The sequence below is a fragment of the Cornus florida genome, unplaced genomic scaffold, assembly GCF_030987335.1.
Source record: "Cornus florida cultivar Cherokee Brave unplaced genomic scaffold, ASM3098733v1 CherokeeBrave_3.0.0_Hap2_Chr06, whole genome shotgun sequence".
NCBI lineage: Eukaryota > Viridiplantae > Streptophyta > Magnoliopsida > Cornales > Cornaceae > Cornus > Cornus florida.
The window spans coordinates 99,539,121-99,560,399 of record NW_026775576.1 but is presented as its reverse complement, the minus strand read 5'-3'; the positions used below and the strand labels follow the sequence as shown (position 1 = coordinate 99,560,399).

The following is a 21,279-nucleotide window of genomic DNA, read 5'->3' as shown; positions in this document are numbered from 1 at the left end:
CTGTAAATAACCTTGTCTAAATCACTACATTCTCAAAACATACTCAGAAGATGAAAGAAGAATAAATCCAAATGAAATAGAGGACATTTGATTTTTACTCAATGTTGGACAACTCGAGGACTACAATAGAAAACCACAGTAGATGACTTCTGTATGGATATGCAAAGAAGGGAGTAAGGGAAATGTAGTTTCTTTTTCAAGTGTTCTCTTCCTTATTTTAAGCATGTTAATTGAGACAAACTAATACTTCAAAAAAGAGGCCTTTATTCCAATAAATTTCATTAATAAAATCCATTGGGCTGGCGAAGCAATTGAGCTTTGTACTTGTACCACAACCTGGGTTCATAGCTATGTCCATGTCCAAACACCATCAACACTTATTGGTAGCTACCAAGAAAATATTTTAACTAGGGCATTCCTAAACACATAAGGTTGCCACTTCAATTAATTCTACACACGAGGCTGCCACTTTCACTCATTCAGAGGCTAGGAGAGGTTATAGTGTGGAGGTCCAAGTCCGTGATTTTTGCAGGGTTGTGCCTTGTGTGTTTGGTGGTGTCTATGGATTGGAAAAAACAGGAGATCCTTCAAAGGAAAGGAGACTCCTATAGGAACATTGAAGTTTTCCATCATCAGTACCCTTTTTTTGTTGGGTCTTAGGGAGAAATTGTAAATCCATGGAGGAAATTGTTGATCTTTTGGACTCCCCTATTTGGCCTTGCCTAGCTTTTGAGGGATGCATCCCCCTTTTTGAATGCCTTTTCTAATACATATATAATTTATCAAAAAAAAAAAAAAAAAACTGATTTGCATTGCATTTCTCATTTCTGCTTCTTGTGTCACAACCTAAGGGGTATCCACACATTTGACTACTACGTCTATTTTGGAGTATATTTCTCCAACATCACCAGTTATACTTCCCTGTCAGTTCTTCCACAGCTCTAATAATGCAACAATTCCACCAAATCATTCTCTTCAATCATCACAAAAGCCCATTATGTTCCTCAGTTACAATCTGTTAATGAATTTGACTAAGGCCCTTAGCAGTAGTATCATTCTGTCCTTCCTCTGATGTTCTTCAGGACTTCAAAACTAAGTGAACAATTGGTGGAGTCATGAACAGGATGGCAAATACTAACTACCTTGCTAATAGTCCAGACTGAAAAGACAACTCTTTTAATTTAAATGTTAGTTCTAAGCAGGGGAACCATTGGCTTAGGCATCCCTTTCTGGATCCTTCGAGGTCAATTGCTCTGTTTTCGAAATCTTCTTTCAGTTTAGAGTGTGAAACTTGTTGAGATGTAACATAAAATGTCTTCTGTTAATGACAAAACCTATGGCTCAAGACTAACCAGCAAATTTCGTCCCGAACTCCAAAGGGAGGCAGCAGTGGGGAATTTTCCATGAAGTCTAAACAAGCAATGATATATGGAAATCCACTCAATTCCAAAAGTATCAAATCGAAATAATAGATTCATCTCATTTATCAAAACAATTTTAAATAATAAAAATTATCTTAACTTGAGTCTCTCTCTTTTTTTTTTTTTGATAATAAATATTTTATCTTGAGTCATCATTTGTTGGAAATGATACTTCTGATCCAACTAAATCATAAATTGTACATCTTTTCTTTTTTGTCAATTGACATATTTTCTTTTGTGCAACTACATGCTATCTCTCTAATGGAAATTGGTGTTGCTCATATTTTACAAGAGATGCTTAATTATGAATCTGAGAGAGCTCATCAGGAAGTACTTGGAGGAAAAATGTCTAATCCTGAGGATGCTCCTGAATCTTCTGTAGCACTTTCGAGAACTATGATATTCAGATCCAGAACTGAATCATTTCCTTGAATCTAAGAATTTCCAGAATAATAGGAAGAAAGCTTAATAGGGATAAATCATAAATTTTCTTCTATGATCTACTATTATAGTTCACACTGACCTGTGGGGTCCAGGCAAGCATTAATGTGTATTAGGTCTTGCCACTCTTCACTCTCCCAATCCTCCATGATTCTCTTCATTGATCTTTGCTTAGTTCAGAAACTCTAATACACTTTAAATTTGTGAGCTTTTTAAGGATCAGATCTTGAAACAGAAGGTGGATCAGGTGTACAGGCTAAGGGATGCTAATGAGATGCAAAGTTCTATATCCAAAATAGGTGTATACAGAGCGTACTTATACGTATCCATATCAAATAATTCTCAGTTCTCACTGTGATATCTCATCATCTACCACTGCAAATAAGAGAAGTACTACTCTCAACCATTCAATTAAATCTATTTTACAACCCAAGAAGTGAGAAATGTTTCAATCACATGATCATATCCAGTATCCAAAATTCTCGACCACGATCATTTTTCACAAGACAATAAGTATCTTGGACAATTGGACATTTTCTATCAATTAGTTCTGAGGCACAAAAAAAAAAAACAAGAAAAAATCATAGGAAGTCTAGAAACGATAAAAAGAAAGCTTCGAATACCATTTGCAAGAAGACAACAATAACGTAATAGAAAAGAAAGTTTTTTTTTTTGGGGTGGGAAGAAGAAAGGTAGTTCAGGATAAACAGAAGGAAACCTGCAAAGCAATTTTTAAGCAGACATTTCGAATGGAAGGCCTCAACAGTATCAGGCTCCACACCATGCTGAGACCTTGAGTAACTCGATCTCCACTGTGTAATTCCTTCTCATCTTTATCACTGTTTCCAGGACAACATAGGCACTCTAACAATTTTAAAATTGACTTTGGCAGATATGGAACTTCAGAGAGCAATCTACTTAAAGATTTGTCAGAAGCTGGAAAAGAATCTCGAAGTGTTTCTGCCTGCATGGAAAAATAATAATTAAAAAACTGAACATTTGCCTCACAGAAGTACAAGGCAACTGGAAAAAGGGAAATGGATACAAACCACGGTTAGAAGAAACATTTCATATACAGATGTAGCAGTCCTTGAAGAAAAGAAATCACGTTCTTCTGCCTCGCCAAATAACCTGTAGAGGACACGCAATGTCAACTCGTGGCCCTGAAGACATACATTAATCATTGTCAGTGTGTGGGGAATTCACTTAACAAAAATATGGGAAATAAATAATGCCAAATTTCCTGTTTCTCAGTAACCCCTAATTTTTATGAATAAAAATTTATGAAAGATGACAGGGCAGAACCCAGGCAATTTAAACATGAATCAATGAAAATTACACACAACAACAAAGCCTAATCAGATCAGATCTAGAGGACGTAGAGACGCAAAAGCACCAGAACCTAAGAACGAAACAAATATTTTAGAAAAATTTCTTTCACCAACAAAATAACTAGCTTTCCATCCTAAAGACCTTCAAAATAACTTCTTCCATACACAAGTTAATTACTAGATAATTAACGACACAACAAATATTATCAGCAGGTGGCAAAAGTAATAAAAAAAATAACCCCCCACAGGGTAGCTGAGTTGGCACAAGGCCCTCTAGACATGACCTTGAGGTCGTGTTCAACTACTGGGTGCATCAAGTCTCCACCCTAGGCTTACTTGAAGGGAATAGTCTAGACCCCAAATGGGGTGGGGGTCACCTTCTTATAGAAAAAATAAAATAAGTAATTAATAATAGTCAACTTCAACAAAGCCTTAACCCAACTTCTTAGGCAGTTAAGAATAGCACCAATTTGAGCTCACTCCAATTATTTTTGCATCCAATTGCAAGGCAAAATAAGCAAAAATATTTGCAGAATGTGGTCATAAGATGATGTCTACAGTCTATTGAACAAGAATGAAGATCTATATTGCAAACAGGCAAAACAAGGATATTTATATTAATTTTCCAGGAATTCATTCATTAAAGTAAAACAACTGTCAAAGAATACCATCATTATCTCCTTCAATATTCTGAGGGAAAGGACCAAGAAAGCGTCTTTGTAAATTTAGATAGTGTAAAAAAAGTTTCATCATGTATATTAGTGATGCAAATCATTAATGGTACCTTAGTCAAGATTGAGGCATTCAATGGTACCTTGAAAAGTGTTTAGTCAAAGTCTATTAAGTAGTAATTATGGTATGGGAAATCTGAACTGTCATGGGAAGAGTAAGAGTTGTCTTTAATGCTTTTTGGGTAAGTCTAAAAGCCAGTCTAAAAGTCATAATCAATATATTTTGAGTTATTATCAGATTTTAAACAGTTCTTCAGGGAAATCTGGGCTCAGATGGTGATTGGAGTATTTCTAGTCTTTCTTACTGTTGTAAGAAGACTTCTGTTCATATCTGTTTGCTTCAATTAGGACAGCACACTGAACCAAAGCAGTGTTCCGCAAACCAAAACACACACACACACAAAAAAAAAAAAAAAAAAAAATAAGAAGGGGAAAAATATGCGAAGGCAAGCTATTGCTGAACAGCACTTCAAAATAGGTTCTGATAAAAATGTGGTAGAGGTTCCTTGATATATTAAGCACGTCTCATGCAGTATATTTTAGCAAGGTAGCCAAGAAGGCATTCCTCTAATAGTTTGAACCTGTCACTTCTACAGTTCTACTAAACAATTCCCTCTCAAAAATCTAATATGCATAAAGTTCCATCTCAAAAAGCCAAATGAATATATGTACATGTGGCAGTAGTAAAACAAGTAACTGAGCAAGAAAAGACAAGCTGATCAAATTACTCTGCACTTCATATAATTTTATGATTTGATGCATTTAGCAGTTTAGTGGAATTTCGGTAGTACCCAAACCCATGCTAAAAGAGGTACTAGTAAGCAGCAAACAAATAGAACCATATCTAAACATAATTTTAACTCAGCATTCACTCACCTCGTGACTCACATAATCCGACAATATATGCTTTTGTAGTAATTTCCATGGGTCTAACTCCAAGGGAAACTGCATTATAGAAAAAGTATTAGAATTGCATAAGACATATATCTTACCAAAATAATCCTATTATTAATGACTGGAGCTGAGTGCATAGGATAAAGTCATACGCCCGCAGGATTTCGTTTATGAAGCTCACTTGATACCCTTTAAAGACGAGACAATATACAGATAACAATGTTATAAACAAGAAATTGAACCAAAAAAAAGGACAAATAGAGTGAAAATGCAATTATGCATAAAATCAAAAGCAAGCAAAGAAAGAAGGGTTGGACACAGGTGCAGTTGCAGGAGAATAAGTGCATTGGAGTGAAGTCCTTGCGCTTTTAACGTACCAATGTTTGTAGGATGCAGAAAATTCTTAATCTGACAATGACATTGAGCATTTTAAGTGGTCTTTAGTAGGTCCAGAATAATCTTAAGAGTTGAAGTTCTGCAGCTACTTATTTCAAAGTCATCGAACAGGTAGAAATGAAAGTACAATAACCTATATATATATTTATTTATCATATCATGAATAAAGAATTTTCATAATTTAAAGGGTAAAATGCAAAAAAAAACCCTGAACTATTGGGGTATCTGCAATTAACCCCCTGAATTACAAAAGTTGCAGAAAACCCCCTAAGCTATACATTTTTGTTGCAGTTTACCCCATCCGGCCAACTTCCGTTCAAATATGACCAGTACTAAAGCACGTGATTGTCACATGACTTGCAATATATAATTGATGGACAATAATACCCTTACAAATGTTAAAGGACAATAATACCCTTGTTATCCACAACCAAACACTGCCAAATACCCAAACCCCTTCTCTCTGGATCGACTGAACCATCTCTCTCAGCCGTGAGAGGCAACGCCAGCAAGAACTCCCACCATCACACACCATCAAACCACACCCACAAACCCACTGTCACCACCAACCGCCACCCTCATCAACCACAGCATTCCCCAAAAACAAAAAAAATTCGTAACCACACACGATCAAACCCACTGCCACCACTCCCCTCCTGCCACAACCATCACCGCTACCTCACGCATATATACACACACAAATACACACATATATATGTTCTGTTCCTGAACCCCAACAACCTCGGCACCTTTACTCCTACATGTCACGGCCCGTGTACCTTTTCATGCTCGATACAGTCATGATCAAGGTGGGATTTTTTAAATCGGTGTTCAGGTGAACCACTTTTGGTGTGTTCCAGTTCAGTTCAAGTGAACCCATTTCCGGCGAGCTTTAGTCAAGCATAGCAGTTCCCGCGATTGCGATAAAATGTGTTGGTGTCAATAGTAATTGGGGTTGTGGTTGTGGTTACACGCTGCGTTTAGGGTTACATCTCTCTCACTCTCTGTATATATATATATATATATATATATATATATTCACGTCCTGGACCAAGTCTGCATCTCCTCTCTCTGTGCCTATATGTTATATATCTTGCTCATGTATTGGACAATTTGGTATATATATACACATCTATAAATGTATCTGTGTCTCTTCCCCTCTCTGTGATTAACCAGGTATTCATGAGAATTTTTCCAAACATTGGTATACAAACATAAGAAATCAAAGAAATCATCCCTTTAATTCCTTCAAATCATAAGAAATCGCCTCCAAAATCACTTCAATTCAGTACCAGAAAGTGGCATCGCTCCAACCCCTGTTCTCAGCAGACATTTTCTCGAGAAAATCACGCAGCAAATAGAAGAGAAATTATATACAGTGAAAGAGAAGAGGTTAGACATAGATTCAAGAGAGTGTACATTTGGAGAAGAAGAAAATAGTAGAATCGCACCGGGGTGTCGATTTGCCAAGAGCCCTCACCGACTCCAATTGCCTTATATTTCTTCAACTTCCCCTCTTCGTCTCTCTCTCTCTCTCTGTGATTATATTATCTTCTTTTAGTTATATTAAAACAAATTATATTACAATCTGATTGGTGGCATTTTGATTGGAGGTGAGTTGTCACTTTTTGATTGGCCCTTGAGATTGCTACCTTCCACATAATTGACTCAAGTTTATAACTTCCAAAACGACGTTGTTTTTTATGAGGGTAAAATTGTCTCTTTTTTTTCCAGTGACGGATTGTCCTCAACTGCAACAAATTAATAGTTCAGGGGGTTAATTGCAATAGGCCATTAGGCCAATAGTTCAGGGGGGGTTTTTGCATTTTACCCTAATTTAAATATTATGTTTGTGCACCAAGGGTAGTAGCCTAGTGATACTTCCTCACTTTCTAAAGTAGAAGGTCGAGTGTTCAAAACCCCATAGGAGCAAAGTGAGTGTGTGTGTTTCAAATAGAGAAAGAATAAATAAAATTATGTTTTGGCTATAAAACTGAACCCACGTTCTAGTAGAATTAGACCTACAACAGCCTATATATACACAGAAATGATCTCTTTCACGCCAGTGAGCAAGAAACTTTCTCCACACCAAGCATGGTGATTGTTGGAAATGATCCAAGAGTAAAAAAGGAAGTTACTAAAAAAAACAGCAATCATATCTAACGGTCACTATACCTGGTGTGGATAAGTTTCTTGCTCATCGGTGTGCAAGAGAGCAAGAGATCATTTATGTGTGTGTATATAATTATCTTTAGAAGCTGTCTTTGAATTTCTGAGTATTGAAGATTACTTTTGTGTGACATGATATCCCCTTGAAGAGGTGAAACCTTAAAGAACTCAAGATAAATTTACCAAACAATTCTTTTTCTTTTCTTTAATTTTGGCAGTTTTTATAACTTGCAACAAAACCTCAGCAACCACTTCTCTTTAACCCTGAAAATTCTACTTCAATAATTGTAACACTTTCTCCATCAAAGATTAAACCCTAGCAACCCCAAAGGCCCAAAACACAAATAAACCAAATCACTTAAATAAATTATCATTCACATCCTCAAAACACTATCACATCCTCAAAAACTCATCCTAACAAGCCGTCTACCATATATCTTTCTCCAATTCTATGGATTTTCATTTAACACAAAAACCCCATAGTATTTGCTGTCCACAGAATGCACCAAACTTCATTCTGAAATCCCAACAACCTATCATTTCCAAAACTTGCATGTTCCAAACCTTTTAAATTTCCACAGACAAACACCTGTCTTAAATCTCGTTGAGCACCAAACCTACAAATTTTCCAAAACCAAAAGTCAATATGAAACTAACTACAGGATGGCACCTATTTTAAGTCCTAGCCTTGTCCTAAGACAGAAAGGCTCTGATACTAGACGCATCCTTTGTAAGGCAATCTTAAATTAACTTTGAAGGTTGCTTGCTTGGTAAACCAAGAAAAACTAGTTCTTCCTTCCTCAAGCAAGTGGAATTTAGCTGTCATCCGAGTGGAGACCTTGGCACACTAGATAGTTTTTCCAAAGATTTCTTCAGTTGGTTGTCACAATTTTCATTCAGAATTGTGATTGGTTGTGCTAGAAAAGACAAATAGAGGTATTGCCATTTGTTAAGAATTTTTTTTACACTTATACAGAAAGTTAAAGGTAGAGCTCCGTTAGATTTCTAGAGTTGATAATGGAAGGGGAATTCTATCCACCAATGAACGTGTCTTGGGTCTGCAACGTCCATTTGCGGTCAAGGAAATGTGCCTTACCGTAAGCTTTTAGTTCTTAAATACCATAAAAATAACCTATTCCTTCCCTCTTGAGTACCCATCTCCTTGGCTTTTGTTTCTTAATATACATAGGAAGGTTCCTCTTCCTTCCTGCTGTACCAATGTGCTTCAAAACTCTCTTCTTAACAAAGTGGAGCTTTCTAATAATCCCAACTGAAAATAGTATCATGTCCATTATTTGATTCACTTTCAAATGTTATTAACTGTTCATCTCCCTTTTTAACTAGGCGTCTGATGACTAAACCGTATTCTATACATATAAGAAATGTGAAGGAGCAGTATATGTAACTTCAAGGTATGCCACTAGCCCAAGTGCTCACTATAGAGGCTACAGACCTCACAACGGGGATGGACCATAGATCTCTCCAGCAATAGTCCTTTCCGAGCTATAAATTTAAGATAAATGTTATCATATGCCCGGCAAAGAACACAAAAAATACTAATGCTATCCTAAAAGGATACAACCCTTATTGTCATCTGTTAGAAATAGTTCTTTACAATCAGGAATCAAGAAACTTAAAACAGCATGGCAGTATGACACCTAGAAAGAAAATAGAAAATTAAGAAATTGTCTAAATCAATTAAGACACCAACTGAACAAGTAATTGTGATGCCAAGAACTTTATGGCAAGCACTGCAAAAAAAGAATTAACATCCATCTGAAGTTAGGATAGATACCTCAACTCCTAAATAGGCAAGTGTAGAAGAGCGGACATTTGAACCTCCAGAAACTGCTATTTGCTTATAAGCCTCAATGATGCGGTTGAAAGCGAAGAGTTGAAGATTATCCTTCTGTTCATCATCGAGGTTGATAACAGGTGCTGACATCTTGGGCAGGACAAATTGAGTAGACAACCCAACAGAAGTTGCTGTTGAGGAGTTAATGCTGTTTGCATCTGTAACAGCAGCTTTTGAGCTAAGCTCCTCTGACCTGTCAGTTGATACAGATGGAAGTAACTCAGTTGACACTGACGGAAGTAATTCTAGTGATGACCTGCCTATATTAGTAACTTGCTCTTGACTGGCATCTTCTTCATCAGTGGAAGCAAAAGATGAAGCAACCAATGTTTCTGGCAATCCATCACTGCGAGTAGCTGAATCCAAACCAGGTATCTCACTGGCTAGATTGCCATCGTCAAGGACTTCAGATGGAATAGCTGAATAACTGTTCTCTATTACGGAGGGAACATCTTGAGATGAAACTGGTACACCTGTAGTTGCCTTTTCAGTTCCATGATTTATGCCGGCAGATACCACATCAGTGCCAGCCAGACTCACTACAGGATGTTCCTCCTCCTCTTGAGGATTCTACAAATTCAGTAGATTTGAGTCAGTCAACAACAAAAAAAATGAAAATAAAAAGGCTCAAGCAAAACTGGGAAGATAATAAATTAAAAAGACTAACAAAAAGCTAAAATTCTAACAAAATATGAAATTGAAATACCAGAAAATAGAAAAACAAATGAATAAGTGGTCATAAGAAAAAATATAAGAAAAGAAAAAATCTTACTTCAATATCACTGAATGCAGATTGTTGAGCATCTAACACAGAATCCATCGGTGGGAAACCTCTGGATGGTGCAAACATGTCTGTCAAAAATGATGACACATATTTGAACTGGGAATCACTGCCAACTATGTTTGGACTACAACCCTGGTTCAGCTGTGGTTCTTCATCTCCTTCAGCTTTAGGGCGATTAAGAGGGAAGTGGCGCATATTAGCCATCACTACTTCAGCTAACAAGTCAGAAGAGATGCTAGAAATAAGAATCTCCAACGATCCAATAGCTTTTTCACCCTGAGCAACCAATGCACCAAACATAGCAACAAGTTGCTGTACAGGTCCATTATCTTCAACTTCTCTTGATGTTGTTGGTCCACTTGAAGTAATGCCATCCTGATCCCTACTAAACTCTTGAGTTGATCCCTCCGAGACAATAGGTGTTGTTCTGACACGTTTTCCAGTCACATCCTTATCTTCAATCAAGTCACTAATGTCCTGTCCTCCAGCTCTTTTCCTCACACTACCAATCTGTACAGTATCACATTCTTTAAATGAAGACTTCTCTTCCTGTAAGAAATTTGGCAATTATCAAGAGGCCTCAAAGTCCTGACTTCGCATAAGGCTGCAACTCGGTCAGCACAACACAGCTGAACCAAAACCTTGAGCGGGATTGGGCAACCTTCTAAGGGAATCTGGTTGGCTTGAGATTAACAAACTCAACCCAACATATATTTTATATGTTGGGCTTGGGCCAGGGCCGAGCCAAGGCCTTGGTAACCACGTCACCCAATCCCCATCTTTTATATAAAAATATATGTCGACACATAAAAAATATAAATACCATTACTCAATGTTGGTCCCCATTAATTGATAGTTCTGTTTATTTTTAACCATATGATGGACATTTGACAATGAACTGTAAAGAAAGAGGTAATAAGTGAAATGAAGAAGGCTCCATTATTCTAAAAGATACAAACCCTAACTATTAATTTGGTATGCTCAAATTTGTTCTCTGCAAGTTCCAAACTACATCACCCCCATGGTTCTGCAACTCCCGATCTCTTTCCCTCTGTGTTGTTTGAAGGAGAAATAAAGAATTAAGGTCAAATTATCCCTCACAACTCTCTCTCTCTCTAAATTTTCTTTATTGTTCTTCTTGATCTTTTCAACCTTTACATAATAAAATTTTTTGCATTTATTATTTTTATATGATTCTTACACAAAGGAGTTGCAACAATTGATGAAAATTATTACCTTCATGCTATGATGCTTGCACAAAAGGAGTTGCAACAACTGATGAAAGATGGTACCCATCATGCTCTGATAGATGATTTTCATGTAATTTAACCAGAAAAACATGTGTTGAGTAATGAAATAAAAAAAGATTGACCCAACCCAACTCATCTCAACCCGAATGAGTCTAATCCCATTTAGTACAACGAGTTCATAAAATTTGACCTTACACTTAACTCAAACAGGAGTAGCTTGGGTTGCAAACTTGGTATAGGCATGACAAAGCCTGCCAGCTCTTAGTTGAACCTTGGACTGACCCCCGGGTCAACCCAACCCAATCTCTTTACTCTCCATTTTGTTCAAAGGAAATTTGACGTCTAATTGCCACTTCACACCTCAATCACCTATGATTAAGGTTTGAGTCTCCCTACTCTCTCTAGATTCTCTCTTGTTCTTGTCTTCCTCCTGGACCTCCTCTATATTGATCTCTATAATCCTCCCAAAAAAATTAACTTTTCCTTGATTATTTTGACACGATGCTTGCACACAAAAAAGTTTCCACTATTGGTACGCTTCATGCTCTGATACTTGAAAAATGTGCTTTTTGTGTAATATAAACTCCTAAACATGCGTTGAGACAAAATATTTCTACTCAACCCATCTCCACCCAAACAAGTCCAACCTAATAAGTATAATCTAAGCTCATAAGTTGACGATAGGCTTGGGTCAAACTTGAATAGCTCGGGTAGCAAACTTGTGATAGGCATGGGTAGAGCCTCTAGATCTTAGTTGAACTTGGATTGACCCATAGCTCAAGTGCTCAACCCCACATGACGAAGCTACACCACTAGCTGTACGTTTATGCGTACCTAATGCCCGTGTATTAGTGTCAACATATGCAATTGTACCTAACGCATGTTCCATTTCAACATATAGAAGGGTAATGGATCTAATAGAATCCATACAGACATGACAATATGGTAGATACCTCGGAAATTAGTGAAATGTCCTTCCCCTCTACACTTCCATTGATCTGGCAAACTTGGCTAAGGGCCACTTCTGCCAACCCTTCGGCTTTCATTTCTCTCAGTGCACCAACTAAACGATCTCGCCACTGCAAAAACCATAATATTAAAATATCATATAAAAGCATAGATATTAGGCACGAGGTGAGCTAACGCACCAAGATTTCCTATAAATTAGGCAGAAGGTTCATCAAAAGGCACACGTGTGATGACATGTTTATTAAATATACTTAAACTTGAAACAATTCATAATATGCAACACAAACTAGTCAAATATATACAAATAGGAGGGGAAAAAAAAAAACAAAAGAAAAATTAACCTATCAGTTAAAGGGTTAGCTCAAGACCTAAAATTAAATAAAAAATAAGAGGATTAGCAAAACTAATGGACATATATCCTATCAATATGAATGCAATAAATATCAGATGCAAGCACTAGGGGCCATTGCTTAGTGCGCTAAACGTTAGAAAAATATCAAGAGCAATCAATTTGTGCAAATAATGTGAAAAGTTATGTCTTAATCAAGTCCATCCCTCCTAGCTTCCTAGATTAACAAGAACCAGACTAGGTAACTATTTAGATGCAAGCACTAGATGTATAAATATATAATTCATTTAGGAAAAAAATAAATATATAATTCAACTAGACACCATAAGCCCATGAAACCCCAAATAACTAGTGTTGAAGGATTTAAATATTTAAGTTACACCTTCTCTAAAAGCTTAAGATTTTGGAGTAGATGGTTGTCAACATGGTATCAGAGCCAAAGGTCTCGAGTTCAAACCTGACCATCACCCTGATAATTTAAATTGAAACAAGTGTTGCAACAAAAAAAGGCCACACGTGAGGGGGCGTGTTGAAGGATTTAAATGTTTAAGTTACAACCTCTCTAAAAGCTTAAGCTTTTGGAGTAGATGGTTGTTAGCAACTAGCAATATGATCTATGGCGTAAAACCACAACATGATATAAAAACAAGTCAATCAATGGGCCTTTAATGAATATAAAGATACAATTGAATGATTATTAAAAGAAGGCATGTTTTTCTTGTTCCTAGAGCCTATTCCACGGCATATGCCTAAAGACTTTATGCGCACCAGATTAAAAGGGACCTCACCTATCACTAAATAAGGTATTATGGTTTAAGTCTTGACAAAAGGGCTTCTTTGGGAACTGAGGGCCTTGAACAACTTTGTGTAAACAAAGCACCTTTTCACCATACGAACATCAATTTTACCTTAACCACATGCTAGTAAAAAAATTAAGATGTCAGTGCAGTGTATTAAATTCAAATGGCAAGATAAAAATTTCTAAAAGACAAGACTTAGATACTTTATCTCCTTATTCTGTAGCAAGTTTAAATATATAACCAGCTATTTAATGATGCAGTTAGTGTCTTTGATCTTCTGAATTATACCTACAAATTATAGAATTCAGATTAGGAAATTGAGGTACTATTTTATAATTGTCTCCATTTGAGAGGAATATTAATTAGATATTTATTTCAAGCAGGCCCACACACAGCCGGAAGTTTGTCACACAAAATAAGCTGAATTCTTGCTGATAAAAGTGAGCTAAAATGGCTGAGCTCTAAGCCTAAAAATGTTGATTTGGGCTGCACTCCAGCTACATCAGCCAGACTCAGACCAGCCCGATTTACAGGCCAATACATGAGAAACAAGATGAGAGAGACAAGAAATAGTTCAGTTAATTCCAATCAAAGACCAATAATTGCACTATTAGAGGAGTGTATAGCCCAAGTTGGCGGTAGCACAGGATAAAGAAAAGCCAGAAATAACATGATTGAGGCAGTGAGAAAAGAATAATTTGTAAAAGATATAAATGGTAGAGGATAAACCAGCCCAAAAGGGTAAACATTTTCTCTGGATATTTTTCATTTGCTGTTTTAGATGACTATTATTGAAGTGCAGAGTAAGAGCACCGAGCTGACTGATATAGGCAAAAGGACTGCTCCCACTTTCAGATTGTGGTAAGGGTATGGAGTTCGAATAGGAGTGACAGCTCTAGCAATACTTCAGTCATGGTGCTTGGATTAAAGATTGCTAAAAAATGGAATTTGGATGGGAAATCCATATACGTGGAGGTCTGCCATCTATGACAATGAAGCCCTTATTTAAATCTTCATAACAGAGGATGGTAAAAATGGAGGACACAGGAAACACTAGGTTGTTTAGAAGATTTGGGAATGGGCAGCCACTGCAATAGAACCAGCACAAAAGAAGTTAACAGCAAGAACAGAGATCTGGGAGTGCCCTGCAGAGCTTGTCAAGATTGTAGATAACATGTTGAAAGAAGACAGGCATTTGGTTGTGACATATGAATCATCCAAGGGAAGGCTAACTTTCATCGTGAGATGTCTGGTGGAAACTATAGAAGCTATACACTCTCCGCTTCCTTACTGAAGTAGGTTTCAGTTTTGTGTCGATGGGTATCTCAGCTTTGGTGAGTGCATTTAACCTGAATGGTCCCCGTTCCTCCTCTTTTATTTTTTTTTATAAGTCAGTCCCCGCTCCTCTTCCAAATTCCAGCGTAAAGAGAGTGCAGGAAATGGGGAGAGAGAATTTGAGGGGGAACGCATGTTTTGGATTCGTAGCTTGGGAAGACTGCTTTTATAAAACATAAACAGGCCCAGATTTTTGGGGGTTGCCATTGCTTTTTTCTGTGTCCTAAGTGCAAGGCATTAGGGAATAGAGGTGGGCGTCTTATTCATACAATAAAGCAGCAGGGAGACGTTTTCTAAGATCAGCTTGGGTTATAATTCGAGCAACAAATTGACCTTTCCGGGAGATGATCTGAATTAGAGTGGGATAGAGGAGATCTAGAGTGCCTGTTTTTGCTGAGATAGCACTAAATTTTAAGGTAATTATGGTAGAACAGGGTAGTGGGAGACATGGAACAAGTGGGGAACAAGTGGAAGCTCAAGGCAAACACAACAGGCGTGTGGTCTAAAGACAGCATGGAGCTTAGTGATGAGGGTACATGAAAATCAGAATGGGAGAGGCTCACTTGCAGAGATTTTGTAGATTAAGATTTTTTGGTTGACTTCTCATATAATTGTATACCTCACTTGTATATCAGTTTTGGCCCCATTTTGGCACTTTCAGCAGAAGACTCTTTTACGAAAAAATAGTAGTAGTAATAATAATAATATGTAAGAGATGCAGGTTTTGCTTGCTGCAGCTTTCCAAAATGGTCAATTCTAGCAGGAATTAGCCTAGAGCCACGTGACAGAAATGGATAATATGGCCAATCAAAATTACCAAGACTTTAAACTCAATATACCAGAGCGAGTGCTCGTTTGCAGACGCACACAGCTTATCTTCAGTCAAATCAAAAAAATTGTAAAAAATCTCACAGTTTATTTTTATTTTTTTGGTGACCCCAAGTAATTATTACAAAATTTCCAATTAAGCAACCATTTTCAAATAAAACTGTAACCAACATCCTGCATGAACTGAAAGAACCATATATAAATTAATGCAGAAATTATGCCCAACCACAAGTCCATGGATCAAAAACCAATAGCAGAAGAGGACTGAACTCTTTTCCAATTCGTATGTTACAGAAAAAGCACGTTCAACAAGCAAAAGAGAATATATACCGGCACAGCACCCAGGTGTGTACATTTCAAGCAGGAGAGGAATGCATTCTTTAAAGCATGATACGGCCCAGAAACGTGCACCCCTTTGCTCACATAGCTTGAGTAGTCCAAACCAAGTAAAACCGGTAATATACGCCCATAAAAAGCAGGTCTTTTCGTTGCAATTGCTGAAAGACTGATCAGAAACAAAAAAGAGCATAAACAAACTTTATAACAGTAAAAATACTATAAGGCTATAACAAAGCACTAATAGCTTATGACAAATTGACCAGCAAAGGAAAAAAGAAGTAGCCGATGAGGACCATGAGACATTTAAGAACAAAGCCCAGATAATATCTTCCCCTAATTAGGATATGCTAAACTGAAAGTCTAAGCCAATTCCTAACACCACTCTCGAGGAATCAGTAAAATTATTTATTACTTTCTTCCCTTGGTGGAGTTAGAATACAAGGGAAAGCTATCGATTAAATAAAGGCACGGAAGATGTATTGTTGTTATTATTATTATTATTGTTTTACAGTGTAGGGACTGTACGGGTTGGGGGAAGGATTGTATGTGTTCAAGGATTTCTCTCTTAAGGAAGGTTTCTCTCTATGGAACCGTGACGAATAGGAAGCGCTACAAGAGAAAATGGGTTTCACACATCATGGAACTCGGTAGATAAGTGGGCGATGTGACCAGTGTAGCGCATCAGATAGAACGGGGGACCTGATTAACAGAGATATCAAAGCCAAAAATTGCAAAATCTGATCATAGGGAAGCTTTCTGCAATTTTCCAGCAAGACTAACTGGCAAAACTAATTTTACAAAAGGATCCCCTAATAACAAAAAACTTACCAAATGCATTCTGTCATCATCATCATTCCTGCCTTTACCCCACATGGATGGGATAGGCCAAATGAAATCTCCTTTTCCATTTTTTTCTATTCCAAACCATGTCTCATATTATATTTAATTTTTTGCAATCATTTCAAATTTCATGTGAGTTTTGGTTAGCCTCTTTGTCTCTATCTCAAATCTAAAGTAACCGAGAAACTAAATGAATCCCATCTTTAACAAAATATAGAAGACGCCTTGTAAAATAAAATATATCAGGCAGTATAAAACTTCATTTCTTTGAGGCTTGATGGACCATCTTTTTTATCCAAAATAATTCCTCAATCACCCCATCAGCTGGGGATACGGTAGTGGCTCCATTTTTGAAGGTAAGGATCTAAATTCCTTTTAAGGAAGAAAGAGAATGTGCCAAAGGTACACCCTGATAAGGAAATACAGGCAAACGACGCATGGAGATGACATCTCTCAATTCTCATTTTGCAGTTTGTAAACATCAAAAAATAGAATAGCTGAATTCGTATGTGTACATGTGGGTATAAACACGTATCTACATATCCCCTTTTGCTTCCTTTTATATTCCAATTGAGAAAAGTCGGAATTTTGTGCATTGTGCAGTGGTAGATCATTCACCCCAAAATTGTATTTCTGTTTACTTCCTAAGAGAGATAATCCATCTTCCTTCCCTTTGGCAAAATTGATTCAGGAGACTTAAGGCTTAACCCCAAAGGTAAAGCCTCAGCATGGTCAGTGGCTCTTATGTTCCATTTGGTAGGAGGGATGAAAAATTGGATGGAACGGAGAGGGGAGGGATGGATGAGGCATCCCTAGGGAAGGGATGGTGTTCATCCCTCCTTTTGTTTGGTCGGATGGAAGGGAAGTAAATAGATGCTATTATTATTTTACTTATATACCCTTAAAAAAATAAATTAAAACGAGGGGTACAGATGTCTTTTCAAATTTATCTAACAAACGTTTATTTTTCTCTTTCCTCTTCCTCCCACATTGGATGGAAGCAAAACGGTGGTCCAGGAGGGATGGTTCATCCCTCCATCCTTCCCTTCCCTCAAGCTATCCCTCCTACCAAACGATGGAGCCTTGTTCCATCCCTCCTATCTTCCCTCCCTCCCTCATCCTTCCCTCCTATTAAGTGAATTGTACCAATAAGGTTGTTCAAGCTAAATGGCCTAAGAAGGCCTCCATTTAAATGTGTTTTCTTTCTAAGAGTAAGGATAACTCCAACCATTTCTCTCTTCACTGCGCCACACTCAGCTTTATGGCGTAACAAAGACAAAACCAATGAGTCATCGAGTTGCCGCCTTAAAACGGTTATTCCTTTTTTGAGAATTGAAACCTCCTTTAGAGGTTTTAGCAAAGTAAATATAGCTAGTTTTTTTCGGGCTTTAATTTGATAAGTAAAATGTATTAGAAATCATTTAAAAGGAGAATGCGTCCCAAAAGCTACACACATAAAAGAACTTAGAAAACGCCTTGAAATTTCCTCCTCTTTTTTTTTGGGTACTGACATGTGGTTCCTCCACTAAAAACCCTTAATAAGGCTATTCCAATAATTGGAGGCCTTTTCTAGATCAGCTTGTAATTAGGGATGTATTTAGAGCCTCTACAAGAATGTAGTTCTTGCCTAAGTAGCACAAAAGAAGATATGGGAGACGGAAATGATACAACACACATACGCTGACATTAAAAATCATAAAAATATATTAAAATGGGCACAACACATACAGAACTATATAAATATTTTCTATATCCACTATATAAGACAATTAAATATACTACTGCTACTCCCAAACAAAAAATTTCCATTATAATTATGATCTTGTTCTATGTTAAAAAAATGCTTATTACAGGCTTCACTTGTGATGGCCATGTGTAAAATTATTACAATGTCAAATTTTCTTATGGAAGAAAACAAAACAAAATAAAATAAAAATAAAAAAGAAGAAGAAGAAGAAAAGAAAAGGGAAGGAAAAAGAAAGTTTGAACACATTGTGTTCATATTGTTTCCAAGATTGTAGAAAATGGGTACTTCTAAGATGTGTTCTTGCTACAAAAGTCACTTTTTAGGAGTGCAAAGGAAGGAAAAAGAAAGTTTGAATCATTGTGTTCATATTGTTTCCAAGATTGTAGGAAATGGGTACTTCTAAGACGTGCTCTTGCTACATAAGTCATTTGTTAGGAGTGCCTAGAAGTGTCAGCTGAGTGTCCATGAACTGTCGATGTTTGTGTAACATGGACAAGGCACCTTTATAAGAATGTAAATGCTTCTTAGATTCTAGCTTTCCCCAAACAAGCTGGTATGATTGATGAATTATGCCATTAAAGCAGAAATGTAACTCTCTTAGAAGACCCTAGAGAAGCATGTTCTTTAGGGTTACATCACATTCTTGATCGAAGGAGATTCTAGTTGTATGGGGTGGCTATCTGTTTCTTCTCTCATGTCATTATAAACATATAATAAGAGATATAATGGATTCATCCTCCTACACTCGAGCAGAACTTAACAGGATACTAGGATCAGTTAATGAGGATGTTGACAAAAAGAGAAGCACTACTCTTTCAGTGTTCAAATACATCCTCCCCGAGTTTGGAGGAGTTCTTGAGTGAGGAAATTTATTTTCAATAATTGTAGCCCTGGTCTCTTTTTTTTATTCATTGTATGTATTTCCTTAGTTGAAGAAATCCTCATCCTTCTTTCACTTGTATCATTCTCCTAATATATTTCTGGTTTCTGGTAAAAAATATATATATATCACTCATCAAAAATATATATATATATATAGGACCCCATATATACCCTCAAAGAATCAGGTAAGGCATCATGCAAGTCTGACACACGTCCATAATTGATCTCCATGACCCCATCTCTTTTGAATGTCATGCCAACTTTTATGTGGTTAAGTGCTACGACATGACAGCTTCGGAATTCTGCTCTCCATGTTGCAATGCTAAAAAGAAAGAGCAACTTCATATAGGTTGTAGGGGGGCAAGAAAATATTAGATACCTATTGATAAGTACAATGATCATGGAACTACTGAGAGATTTCACCACTGGGAACCTGAGCTGATCTAGCAATAGCCCCAAATTCTGACTCGCTTCAATTGACAAATCTCCAACATTCAGTACAGGATGACCTCCACGAAGCCATGAGATGTTAAATTCCATAGAGAGTCCTACAAAAGAGGTGAGTAGAATATAAACATAAACAATGCAATCAAGAGCTAAATTACTAACATAACATATTCCAACATTTAGATCTATAATATCAAAGGAAGTAGAAATACCTTCAGAAGCCTGGTGAGAAGGTGGCTCTGAAGAGCCACAAGGATCAGGTGTATAAAGAAGAATAATTGCTTCAATGAACTTCAGCGCTAGCAACCTTCTCCCATCGCTTGTTGGCTTGTAAACATTTAGTTACAATGAATCAGGACATGCAGATAACCTAAGTAAGGGTGCCGTGATTAAAATCACTGCTTACCTGAAATGCTATTGAGTATATTTCATCCCTAAACTTTAGCACCCATTCCCATGATGATTCAAGTGAATCATCCAAGTCACTAGAGTACAAACCCTGAAAAAATTACAGAAACATGTATGTTACTATGTTAATGCATATATTTCAGAAGATGCACTAATGTAATGGTGCGAAGAGGTCTGTTATGATCATAATAATTAATTATGTGAGAATAGATTACATACTAGACTAGATTTAAAGAATATTATAGAAGTTCTTTTTCAACTAATTTCCATTTGTCATGTGTTCCAAACTTCCTACGATTCTACAAGAGTGGGAGGAAAATGACAACAATATGAGGCTAGGAACATCCAAGGTAGTACAACACAGAACTGCAAATGAACCAGAACCGCGCTGTTCATGAGTAGCTCGGACTCGACTCGCCAATGAGTTCATTAAAGCTCATTTAGTTAATAAAGGCAGCAAGCTCAAGCTCCCAAGCTAGTTTGCTAAACGAGCCGAGCTCGAGCTTTCGAGCTAGGCTCCCTTGGCTCAGGAACAATCTCAGGTCCATAAGTGATTTGGATTTTCCACTTAAGTCCATTTCATACAAGGCCCATAGCCCAGAAGATCAATAAGGCCCACTATATCAGCCTGCCTTATACAAATAAGACCCATATCTTTAAGGCCCATAAGTCTATTAATAGTAGGCCACTGGACTGAAATATATCTGACGGCTACAAATAAACTCTACCCTTAAAAGAGATAATAAAACTCTAGACGTCTACCTCTCTCTCTCTCAACTCTCATTCCAGATGCTCTCTCATCTCTCATTCCAAATCAAACTTCTCTCTCATCTATATCTTAATTATTCACTCCCGCTATTTTTGCAATCACCATGGAAGAAATGGGAAAAGCCCATCAAAGGTCATCCGTTTGAAAGAGAGAGAATTAGGAAACCGTATATGTCATGATCAAGGAGCGGAATAAACGTGCTTGTTAAGAGATGCCAGCGCACCCATGGCCACAATGCCAGCGCACCCATGGCCACAATGCAGGTGGCGGCGATGGTTAAGAGATCGGCACCTG

The 21,279-nt window shown here is 37.2% G+C and overlaps 1 protein-coding gene across 2 annotated transcripts in view; it reads right to left on the bottom strand.

Annotated features, from left to right (window-relative positions):
* Nucleotides 1–21,279, bottom strand: part of LOC132313299 (uncharacterized) — a 32,435-nt gene that overhangs the window by 8,196 nt on the left and 2,960 nt on the right. Inside the window, exons 3-12 of one of the 2 annotated variants that reach the window (XM_059812010.1) lie at nt 20,215–20,307; nt 20,021–20,135; nt 19,741–19,909; nt 15,884–16,058; nt 12,226–12,351; nt 10,011–10,571; nt 9,179–9,808; nt 4,801–4,869; nt 2,912–3,025; nt 2,581–2,826 (exon numbers count right to left, since the gene is read on the bottom strand). In XM_059812010.1, coding sequence (XP_059667993.1) covers nt 2,581–2,826; nt 2,912–3,025; nt 4,801–4,869; nt 9,179–9,808; nt 10,011–10,571; nt 12,226–12,351; nt 15,884–16,058; nt 19,741–19,909; nt 20,021–20,135; nt 20,215–20,307 — 2,298 coding nt within the window. The remainder of the gene's footprint in view (nt 1–2,580; nt 2,827–2,911; nt 3,026–4,800; nt 4,870–9,178; nt 9,809–10,010; nt 10,572–12,225; nt 12,352–15,883; nt 16,059–19,740; nt 19,910–20,020; nt 20,136–20,214; nt 20,308–21,279) is intronic. The other variant, XM_059812012.1, reaches the window with a different exon arrangement.